General features: G+C 55.4%; 1 protein-coding gene across 3 annotated transcripts in view; it reads right to left on the bottom strand.

The window, feature by feature from the left end:
- Positions 1-2,326: 2,326 nt before the first annotated feature.
- Znf385a (zinc finger protein 385A) overlaps positions 2,327-11,717 on the bottom strand; it is a 21,438-nt gene continuing 12,047 nt past the window's right edge. For 2 of the 3 annotated variants that reach the window (XM_004637929.2, XM_023722874.1), the window contains exons 3-8: positions 8,644-8,754; positions 6,849-7,011; positions 4,459-4,701; positions 4,047-4,216; positions 3,739-3,834; positions 2,327-3,601 (exon numbers count right to left, since the gene is read on the bottom strand). In XM_004637929.2, the coding sequence (XP_004637986.1) occupies positions 3,371-3,601; positions 3,739-3,834; positions 4,047-4,216; positions 4,459-4,701; positions 6,849-7,011; positions 8,644-8,754 (1,014 nt within the window). In that variant the 3' untranslated portion in view covers positions 2,327-3,370. Of the gene's footprint in view, positions 3,602-3,738; positions 3,835-4,046; positions 4,217-4,458; positions 4,702-6,848; positions 7,012-8,643; positions 8,755-11,045; positions 11,207-11,717 lie in introns of those variants that run through there. The other variant, XM_023722873.1, reaches the window with a different exon arrangement.

An 11,717-nucleotide genomic window follows, 5' to 3' on the forward strand; every position in this document is an offset into this window, starting at 1 on the left:
CACATGCCAGCCAGCCCCGCCCCCTGGTGGGCTGAGCTGGCCACACACACACACACACACACACACACACACACACATAAAAAAAAAAAAAAGAGCTCAGCCCTAAGCCAGCGGGTTGGAGCTGGTGTGGGGGCTGTGGGGCTTCAGCTTCTCCAGCCCCCTCCAGGTGTGCCCCACAGTGGTTTCTCTCTACCTTCCTCTTTTTTTCCCCTCCTGGTACCAGGAATCAAACTCATGACCTCACACTTGCCACGCAGGGAGTCCCTGTGCCACTGAGCTAAATCCCTGGCCCTTTTCTTCTTTTTTTCTTTTTTCCTGGCACTGAGGGTCAAACACAGGGGAGCTGTACCAAATAAGCTATACCTCCATCCCTTTATTATTAATATTTTGGTACTGGGGATCGAATTCAGGATTTTTTGTTTTGTTTTGTTTTTTTGTTTTTGTATTTTAGGGAAGGGTGCACAGGGTGTTCAGGGTCTCAATATTAGATTGGACTCGTAGTGATCTGCCTGTTACAGCTTCCCAAGAGCTGAGATTACAGGTGCGTGCCACCATGTCCAGTCTCAATTGGCGCCCTGGGGGCAGGTCCGACAGGGCAGGCCTGGGGATCGAACCCCTGGCCTCTGCGCCTGTTTGCAGACTTTAATATGCTGAGCTATTTGGCCACCCCGCCCCTTTTTTTTTTTTGTAAATTCAGGATCGTGTGCTTGCCAGGCAGGCACTTACGCCACTGAGCTATCTCCCTGGCACCCCAGCCCTTAAATTTTTTTGAGAGCCGGTGAGATAGCTCAGTACTAAATGCCAGCTTAGGCAAGACCAGGGTTTGATCCCTTTATTGCAAGCCATGTGGGCCCTGCTGCTGGGCGTGCTAGACCAGGGACCAAGTCTGGGTGTGGCAGCACATGCCTGTAGTCCCAGTGCTGGGGAGGTTGAAAATGGGAGGATCACTATGAGTCCGAGCTGCATAGTGAGACCCTGTACAAAAAACACTTTTTAAAAAAATTTTTTTTGAGACAAGGGTCTCACTAACTTACCTGGCTGGCCTCAAATCTAGGTTCCTTTTGCCTCAGCCCCCCTCCCAAGTAGAGAATCAGGGATCACTGGGATACACCACCATGCCCCTCTCTCCTTTTTATTTATCTATTTTCTCCTTTCTTTTTAACAATCCTCTCATCTTCCCTGTCTTCTGCAAGACTGTGAAGTGGGTAGAGAGGAAAACAAAGAGACAAGCCAGTCAGGAGTGCACAGAGATGCTGGGTTTGGGTCTGGGCCTTTGGGGTTGACTTTCTTGACACTCAGTAGGGCCTACTGCTTGAAATGAACTCATGGGCTCAGAACAACTCCCTGCATAAGAGGCAGCTAGGTGATATCTGTGTCAGGCCCCTTAGTGGTAGGAAAAATATATATGTGCTTTAGTATTAGATATAAGGTCTTAAAGACTAATGCCAGAGTTGTGTGTAGTGACACAGACCTGCAGTCCCAGCACCTGGAGGCTGAGCAACAGGATTGCTATGAGCTCAAGGCCAGCCTGAACTGGATAGTGAAACTCTTGTCCAAAACACACACACACACACACACACACACACGACAAAAGACACAAATAACAAAATAAGATTAAAGCCTCTCCTTTTTTTCTTTGCGGAGATCAAATTTGTGCACTTGCTCTTGCCAGGCAGATACCACTGAGCTATCTCCCCAGCCCCCAACCCCGCACAGGATCTTGCTATGCAGTTCTGACTGGGCTTGAACTCACTATATAGTCCAGGCTGGCCTCAAACTCACGATGATCCTCCTGCCTCAGCCTCCCAAGGGCAGGGATTATTTGTGCATCCCACCACTCGGCTCAGAGGTCTTTTTTGCAGATGGGAGAATTGAGATCCTGAGAATACAAGGTTAATATTTAAAAGGTGCCAAGCAAAGGCTAGAGCGAAGATCCTCGGACCCCATCCCTTTCTCGAATGATTTCCACCTCACTGGCATAGGTTTCCCACTAGAGGCACAAAGGCCGTATTCTTTGCTTTGTCTAAACCTGGGTCCAAACCCATCTTCCTGAATGGCCGCTTGACCTCGGAGACTCCTTTTCCCTGTCGTTGGCGCCGCCTGGTGGATTTATGGCGAACTCTCAACAGCAGATCTGGACTCTCGAGTCCACGCGAGGTGGGCGGGAGCAGGGGCGCTTGAGCTCGCTTCACGCAGGTCTCCATCTCGACTCCTCACGAGCCCTTCCCCATCCCCTGCTTCTTCCGCCTCCCTCACCATGTAGATACATGCTCAGGGCCAGCGGCTCCCCAAGCCTCGGGCAGACAAGTCTCAGGCTGGGGGCGGAGGGCAGAAGGAACCCAGACTTTATTGTCAAGGAGAGGGTAGGGGCGAGGGCGGGGTCCGGGGTTGCTACATTGTCAAGCAGAAGAGTTGATGGGGAGGGGAAGGCCTGTGATCCCCTCCCGGGTCGGCGGCTAGGACTGACAACACAGAAACCACAGAGGAGGTGGGGGTATCACGCCCCCGCCCGATTGTGCAGTGGAGGTGTCGGGAAGGGACAGCCATGAGGTCTAGGAGCTGGGAAGGAGAGGGGCGGGGGCGAGGCTCTATTGCTTTTTGCTCACAGTTTTGCGGAAGGCGAGGCGGGGGTGGGCTTGGACTGGACACCCCTTGCCCCCCTCGGTACCCCTTGGGCGATGGGTGCTGGTGAAAAGAATGGAACCCGGACTGGGGAGGAAGGAGGCGAGGGAGGGTCTAGGGGGCATCTCCTTGGTCCCACCCAAGTGCCAGAGATGCTCCCAAGTGCTGCACCCTGCGAAGGCCGGGCTAGACCTGGGGCAGGGCCGGTGCGGGGCGGGCACAGTGAGGTTGCAGGCGGTAAAGCCAAAGTGCTTCGGAGGGACCCAGGATCCCGCCTGCTCCCCGCCCCCTGCGGAGGACGGGGTGTTCACGGAAGCGCTTCAGTTTGGGGTAGGGGGCCGGAGTCCCAGAGTCCGCTTATTGCCAAGAAAATCCATTTCTGCCCCCCCGGGCCCCGACCATGGCTTGTGAACCCCATTTTGTGCTAGGTTTGGGGGGGAAGGGCTGGATGGACATGGCTTTTGGGAGGGGGGGTGTCTCCAAGGGGGCTCGGGGGTGAGACGGCCCCCCCTTTTCTAGGGGAGAGGGAAGGGCAGGGGGCGGGGTTCCCTGAGATCTGGGGTGTTCCCCCCCTTCTGAAGCCCCCCTCCCCCGCTGCTACCCCTCCCCTTTCCTGGAACCCCGTACCTCGGGGTGGGGGGGAAGGAGAGATCATTCAGGGAGCGCCGGGAGGAGGGGCGCGCTGGGAGCCCAAGGCTTGGGTCCCGGCTGGAGGCAGGGGGTTGAGTGGGGCTGTTCGAGGTTGAGGTCAGTAGGGGGAGAAAAGGATGGGGCCGTGCGCAGTTCGGATGGGTCCAGGGGCGGGGTGGAGTAGGGGGTGGGTGATCGGCGGTCCCTGCAGAAGAGGTGCGGCCGGAGCTGGGCGCAGGGACAGCGGAGAGCCTGCGGCTGCGGCCATCACCGCAGCCACCGCCAGGGGGCTGGGCAGCAGGCCGCCAGCCAGGGACTTGGGCAGCTCCTTGGAGAAAGTCAGCGTGCCCTGGAGCAGGGAGAGAGTCGGTAGAGAGGCTTCCTGGTTGGTTCTGTAAATTCCACCTGTCCGCGGCCGCTCCGTGTCCCCCTCTCCACCCTGCCCGCGTCTTCCCGTGGTCCAATTCCCCAGGGCCCAAGCCTCACCGCCAGCTCTCCTGCGCCCCTAGGCTTCTTGTGCCGGCTCAGTAGTGGGTTGGGCTTTCCAGCCACGCCATCTCGGTGCCGCCGGCTGGAGATGTGCTGCGAGGGTTGCAGGGAGTAGGTACTGGGGTGAGTGAAAGCCCCAGGAAAAGAGCAACGACCAGGGGCAGGGCCTGAGCACTGAGGACCAAGCTCTGAGCACCAGGCCACACCCTGCTTTGGCATAGGGGTTCAAGCCCACAAAAGGGCCTCATCCCCACACCCTTGCAGATGGAGCTCTTCAGAATTCTTGGGAAGGGCCTTAGACCCACCTGTTTCAGTTGGACTTCCGAGTTGACCTTGACATTGCAGATCTCACAGTGGAAGGTTCGGTCCTGGGCAGGAGCCTCTGGCTCCCCAGGGGTGGGAGGTCCCAGTCGAGGGTAAGCTTTGATGGGTCCCAGCCCACTTCGGGCCTCCAGAATTGTCTTGTGCTTAGTACCTAAAGTTCAAGGAGGGCAGGAGAAAAGGAGTAGAGAAAAAAATTCTCCAGGCCTATCAGGTCTTAAATACCTACAATGTCACTTCCAAAAGGGGGGGCATGTCGGGAGCTGGGGATGGGGGTGATAGCTGGGGAAGGAGACAGGATGGTAGGCCTGAGAAGGTCCAGGGGAAGCCAGGGGAGTCTGAGTGTAGGAGGCCAGGGCGATGGACAGGAGAGGGACTGGTGGCAGGAGCCCTTACCTTTGTTATGTGCCTCAAGCTGAGACAGGGAGTTCACAGCCACCTTGCACAGAGCACAGTAGAGCAGCCGCTTGGCTTTCTCCTCCTCTTCCTTGCTACCCCCAGGCACGGAAGCTGGGGTTGTAGTCCCCCCTTCACCCTTGGTTACACCCCGGCCAGTCTCTGGAACACTGGGAGGACATGGGGAGCCAGGCTGTTTCTCTGGGGACCTTGGGGCTGGACCCAGTCCATTCTCCATGGAAACTGTTGGGGGAGAAACATGGGGGTCACTGCAGATGGTTCTTGGTGAAGCCGCTTCCTGTGGACACCCACCCCATTTCCTAAAGGGCAAAGGCCCAGGAGTCCCCACCCTGTGACAACATGCATGTTCTCATGTCCTGGGTCACAGCCAGGCGTGTTCAGCTGCCTTAGCTGAGTGTGAGACTCCAGTGCCTAGCACACTCCCCAAAGATGGGAATAGCCAAGTAGGTCTGGCCCCCCAGCCTACCTTCAAGGTGACACTGGCATCTCTGCCAGCCAGGGACAAACATGTAAGAGGGATTTACCCCACTCTCATTTGGCCTGCCAACGAGCCTGGGTTCCTGCCAGGACATCCCCTTCCCAGAGTCCTGCCCGGCCCCCATGGAGGCCCACTCTAGAGCTGTAGAAAGGGGCAGAACCAGGATGGGGAGGGAGAGACAGATGCAGACACAGCAAAGAGAAACAGAAACAGCAGAACCGGAGAGGGAAGAAACAGGGATGCGCCTGCTCTATAATTCATGGCCTGATTAAAGATGCACAGGCCCCAGGCCTCAGCACTGGGTTCTGGCCTCTGTGCAGGGGAAACTCTAGCGCTCCCATTCTTGCTCCAGCAGCTGATCCAGTTTCCGGGTCAAAGGGAGGACTGGGGTGGGAGTGGGGATCTGGCAGACGAGGAACTCCTGACCCCTGCAGGTGTCCACTTGTTTGTCTATACTGTGATCGCCCCTCCCTGCCTCCCTACCCCTCTTATGTCTTTTTTTTTTTTTTTTTTTTTGCGGAACCAAGGATTGAACTCAGGCCCTTGCACTTGCCAGGGAAGCGCTTATTCCACTGAGCCATCTCCCTGGCCCCTTTTTATGTCTTTTTGACACAAAGTTTCACTATACAGTTCAGGCGGGCCCTGAACTCACTTAGTAGCCCAGGATGGCCTGGAACTCACAATGCTCTTGTCTCAGCCTCCTGAGTGCTGGGATTATAGGTGTGTGCCACCATGTCTGGCTGATCCTTCCCCTTATACATCTGATTTCTGACAACCTGCTTCATCTTAATCTAGACGGCATGCCCATATCATAGTCTGCACAGGACTACATGGTTTATGAAAGCAGAGCAGATGTATTTATCCTGCCTTGTATTCTCAAAGAAAGTGCAGGAACTGGGAGGTAATCTGTATAAAGTATCTAGAATACTGCTACTCAAGAAATGTGAACTACCACTACCACTGTCGAGTTAGAAAGATGTTAACCAACTAGGCATGATTAAGCCAAGAAACCAACCAGAGACAAAAACCAATGAGAACTTGTGTCTGTCCCCTCTACCTGCGCATTTCTAAGGGTGATTCTGTGGTGTGTGTGCGTGCGCACTTGCGCATGGTGAGAATGGGGAATCTGGGTTCTGGGCTTGGGCTGCAGCGCCTTGTTTCTTACTTTAGGGTGGGGCAGGAAAGGCAGGCCAGGGTAGGGGGAAATGGAGACAAGGAGGATGTCAGTTCTCTCTGGAGTTGGCCATGACTGACCAACTCCTGATGTCTGATGTGGTAATCCCAGTCTGGGGGCGGTTCTTATCTTCTTCTGTCTCTTCTTTCCAGTTTCTTGGAAGTATAGTTAAGGAATGGCCACCCGCCATGAGGGAAAAAGAGTTCAAAGTTGCTTTTTGTAAACTTGGGAAAGACCTCAAAGGTTTTAAGTCTCACCCTCCTTACCAGAAAAGAAAACCCTGGCCCAGAGAAGGTCAAAGGTCTAGCCAAGATCATCTGGGGAGTTGCCCTGGGTTTCTTGGACTCAGTCTTCCCTGAGGGGATCCCTGTTGGGGCAAGGTCTCTGCCATCCTGATTCTCCCCAGGAAGGGGCGTCTCTCTGGATTGGTTCCCTTTCCCTTGGGGAGGTTTGCCAGGTGGCCTCACCCTAGCCCCTCTCTGAGTCACTAGGCAGTGGGAAGGACAGACTATGGGAACTCTATTGAGAGAAGCTGGGGTGGGGGTGGGGCAGGGTGACAGGATGGAAATTTTCTCTCACTGTGCTTGGCTCCAGGTCTTACCTTGGGTGGGGGCAGGGGTGGGGATGGAGGAAGAGACAGAGGCCCAGGACAGTTCTGGGAAATGGGGAGAGAACAGAATGTAGAGATCAGCTGAAGGTGGGCAGACTCAGACACACCTGGACGGGGGGCTACGCCATCCGCACTGGGGGGGGTGCTGCCTGGTGGAGCTGGGTCTCCAGGTTCCCGTGTGCCAGGCTCCCTGCCTCGGGTCTTGGCGGCCTCCATGCCTTTGACTCGTCTGGCGTGGCGATTACCCTTGTAGTGTGCCTCCGCCTGGCTCTTTAGGGATGGAGGAAGAAAACGGAAGCTGAGGTCACCTTTCATCTGCTTCATGTCCCCACAGAGCTCCTTCAGATCCTAGGGTGGCCTCAGCAGGCTGCAGCGAGTCTCTCCCCACACCCATGAGATGTAAAACCCCATGCTAATAATTCTGGTTGCTCCTGGGGCTCAGATGTGCTTCTCAAGCTTGAGTCTCTGGGAGTCTGGAACCCCACCTAGCTCCAAACACCCTCCCTCACCACACCCACAGCCAGGCTGCAGACTCAGACCTCTCACCTAGTCCCAGGGTGAATGAAGGGGCAGACCCCAAACCCATGAAAGGATTCTAACTTGGGTCAGGGGCTAACAATACAGCCAGTTGCAGCCTCTTAGACCCCAGGCCTAGGGGCCTGAGCCCCTGCTCCCAGAATCCTACTCCTAGTAGGAGCTCTGAGGCCCAGCTCTATTCTGACTTCTCCCCTGGATCTCATTTTCCCTGAGCCCTCTGCAGACACCCAGGAGGACCCTGGCCTCAAGCCCAGCTCTGGAGACAGAAGACAGCAGCAGAGACAGCTGTCAAAACAGAGCCACTTGACGGGGGAGAGATGGGGAGGGCAAAAGAGAGTGAGGCTGTCCACACTCCTCAGATCTTGTTCCCTGTGCTAGTGTGTGCAGGGTTGGTAGAGGGCATGTCTGGGCGCCAAGCTAAGGAGAGGGCTACTTTGGGGCAGGGCCTGGCTCCACCACCCACTGCCCACCCACCGGCTCCTACTCTCCACTCCCATTTGCACCACTGCTAAGAATGTGCAATCCTGGAGGCACAAGGTCACCTGGCCAGGGGTAGAAATAAAAGGTGTGGATAGGCAGGAAAAGAGGACTGACAGCCTGGGGGAGGGTGCAGTATGCAGGGCCCAGCAGCATGAGCGAGAGTGCGCGTGTGTGTAGTAGATAGGGAAACAGAACATGCTTTTAGTTTCTCTTACTCAGCAGAATGAAGCTCTTCTATTTTTCCCCAAAAGCTTGCAGGGCTAGCACCCCACTAAGTCCCCTCTATACCCAAACAGAAATCTCAGTGGAGCCTTAGAGGGCGGAAATATGGCGGGCGGAGGGTGTGTGTGAGGGATGGGGCGGGGGTTACACCCAGGTTCTGGGCTTTGGGTGGTTTCATAAATCTATGGAGAACTTTATGTATGATGTGGAGGGAGGACAGCAGAGAGGAGTAGAGAGAAGAGGAAGCCAGGGGGTTTAAAGGAACTGGGTGAGCAGCACAAAGAGTTACCAGGGGCCAAAGGGACACAGGTGCTGCCAAGAGCCAATTATCTAACCCTGCCCTGTACTACAGAACCAAAAAGCAGAGGCCACAGTCCCACCAGACACCTGTGTTCCAACAAGCGCTGAGCCAGGGATGCTCCAAGCCCCCGAGGGAGGAAGGCGTTATCTTTGGAAGGACTGATCCATTTGACGCCCAAACAGCAGTCTCTGGTCCTTCTCAAGTGCCTTCCACCTGCTCCTACCCCTTCTGCAGTATTTCCGTTTCCTGTTCTCCCCTTAACATCTTAATCCTTGCCCCTCAAGCAGACCTCCCATCCTCTGACCTCAAGGTCTCCTGGAGGCCCGTGTCCCACTAAGTGAGTGGGTGACTGGGTGTCTTACCTGAGAATTGAAGCGGATTTGACAGACATTACAGGAAATGATGGGCCGCTTGGTCTTGAGTAAGGGTCCCCCAAACGTGTGAGAGAGCACAGCCTTCTGCACAGGATCCATCTGTGGAGGCAGGCTGGGGTGAGCAGGGACCCCAGCACAAGTTCGTGTTCATTATCCCCCCACTAGCAGCAGCTGGGCTGAACCAAAGCCCCAGAGCCTCCTGCTTTCCCTCGATGTGCTGAGTGCTAAGTCCCAATCCCATGATTCTCTGCAGCCAATCTTTATAATGTCTAAAGGGGCCTGGTAAAACCACAGGCCCAATGTTTCCATTGCACAGAATGCAGAAGTGCTCTTCCTATGGCCACACCAGGAGTTGATAGCAGAGGTGGAATTTAAGCCTGGACTCCTGCCTTGCTTTATTGTGCCGTGGAGGATCTAGCTCTGTTGGACCCATCTCCTACACTTAGGCCAACTGACCAGAGCCCAGTGTGACATGGAGTCCTAGAGAACACTAGATCCAAGGGCCTTCCACTGAAGTCTCTGAACCCTTTTGGCCTCGCCCTAGGGTAAGACTATCTGCCAAACCCAGCCTCTGATCCCAGGAGACAGATGTTCCTAGCTTCCCATCTCTGGGCCCCTGCTGCTCTGAGACTCTTATTCTCTGAACTTCTTTAAGACAGCAACTATAAGAGGGAGTGAAGAACTCAGTGGATAACAGGTGGGCTTAGAAAATAAAGGAGCAGTTGGGGCCGGGGAGATGGCTCAGTAGAATAAGCACTTGCCTGGCAAACATAAGGGCCTGAGTTCAATCCCCGTTTCCGCAAATAATGGAGCAGAAAGACGGGGAGCTGCTGGGTGTGGTGGTGTACCTCTATAATCTCAGCACTTGGGAGGCTGGGGCAGGACTGCTTCAAGTTCTAGGCCAGCATATAGTACATAGACTTCAAGGCCAGGCTGAAACAGAAGGAGACCTGGGCAGCTGGGCTGGCCCAAGGATCTTCTGAATACCATCTCCCTGATGAACAGGGCTTCTGGGGTAGGGCTCTAGGGCTGGGCGGGTTTGGAAACCATCTTGGCCTCCACCCTGGTCAGCAGATGTCTTTGCAGTCTCTTGCCAAAACTTCACATGAGGAAGGGAGAAATTGGAGTTTCTCTGAGCCCCTGGTTATCAGGGGATAAAGTCAGGGACCTGGAGGCACAGAACTGCCTCCCTGAACAGTCTCTCTTTCGGATCCCCAGGAGGCCAGGGAGAGGCAAGACTGGAATGCAGCGGAGGCTCTGAAGGCTGGGTGATTGGCGGGAGCTCATAAGAGCTGACCAAGTTGAGACCGGAAACCTTTTTATCTAGGGAGGAATCATGTAAGATGCTGTTGGTGCCTGGGAGGGTCTTCAGTGACTCAGCTGCATGCCCAGGTTGTGGGCTTCCCAACAAGGCCTGTGAGAGCCAGATCTTGAAGCTGAGATGTCTGGACTCTCATTGTCTCCCCTGGGAGTCTTAACAGCTGGTTGGGGTAAATGCTCAGAAAGGCGCCTCAGGCCCCCTGCGAACTGGCTAGTGACCTCACCCTGCCCCATTTTGGCAGTGGAGGATGCAGGAACCATGTCTGGGTTCAGATAACTGGCCTGACAAGCACCCACCTCTTGGGCAGCCCATGGCTCCTTTCACCTCCCATCAGCTTTCTGGAAGCCCCAGTCACATCCAAGGAAAAGCCAAACTGGAGAATGGGTGTGTCTGTGTGTGTTAGGCAGTCTGTGATCAATCTGTGCTGGGGTGGAGTGTGAAGGAGTGTCATGTACTGTGTGTACATCATTTCTGTATCAACATTTCTGTGTTGGGGGCTTTGCTGACACTACGAATGGTCAGGTTGTGTAATCTTCAGCTGTGTGTTTATCTGTGTGAATGTATGATGTGTTTGGCAGAAAGACAGACCAAGGCTTTCATCACACTGCTGCTCTCAGTTCCTGGTCACTACGCCTCAGCCTTTCCTATTTAGAGACCCTCAGCTCTGCCCCATGCTTCTCTAGGCCCTGGGCTTCCTTACAAGCTGGGTGGAGAATGGGAATTCAGCCCAGACAGAAATTCAATCTGGGCCAGGAAACCTAAGTCCAATGAAAACAGTAGGGAGAGAGGAGTGGGATGGAGAGGAGAGAGTAGAGCCTCCCGGTTCTGTCTACCTTCGACCCCATCACCCCTGTCTGCTCTTGGTGGGGCAGAGGACCCACCACCCTGAGGATGAGTTGTGGACTGCCCTTCCCAACCTCCTCGCCCTGAGAAAGGCCAGGCCCCACCTGGGTCCCACCTCAGGAATGAGAACTTCACTCTTGCACAGCCTCCTCCCTGGGCTAAAGTCCAGAAGCACCAACTGGGGCTGGGGGAGAGGCCAGCGATGGATTCGGGCAGGGGCTCCCACCTTCTCCAGGAACTGAGGGGACAGGCACCAGACTGGAAGTGAGGGCTCCTGAGCCCAATCCCAGTGCAGGGGGAATGTGAGCCACTGAAGTGCTACTCCAGGCCAAGGTCAGGAGGCCCCGGTGACCTAGATGAGGGCTCCCGGGGGAGAGGTAGAGGCCAGCATCTTCCAGGCCCATTTCACTCCAGGGCCCCTTCCCTGGGATGCTGGCTGGGTTGCTGCCTGGAGAAGTACCCCAAACCATCCCCTCCCACCTGCCTTCCCACAGGGCTCCCTGAAGCTGGGGCAAAATGAATCAGGAAGGGCAAGGGAGAGGGAAGAGGGGAAACCAAACCAGGAATGGGGGCTGTGATTACATTTCCTTCCAGCGCCCTGCATCTCATGGACCGTGCTGTCCCTTATTTGAAGACCTCACTTCCCCGCTCCCCAAAACAAGACAAGAGGGTGGGGGTGGAATCTCAGGGACGGGAAGACCTGAAGAACCGGCAGGGCGGACACAAGGAGGAGAAACGGCTTAGGGGTGTCCAAAGAGCAGGTGGGGTCGGGATGCTGGGAAGGCCGGGGCTGGGGAAAGGGATCTGAGCAGCGTGGTGATCCGAGAATAGGTGCAGAGCCTGAGGGGAAGCCTGAATGAAGATGTGGGCGACCCCCAGGACCGGCGAAGCAGAGGCC

Source organism: Octodon degus, unplaced genomic scaffold (genome assembly GCF_000260255.1).
Source record: "Octodon degus isolate 3935 unplaced genomic scaffold, OctDeg1.0 scaffold00093, whole genome shotgun sequence".
Taxonomy (NCBI): domain Eukaryota; kingdom Metazoa; phylum Chordata; class Mammalia; order Rodentia; family Octodontidae; genus Octodon; species Octodon degus.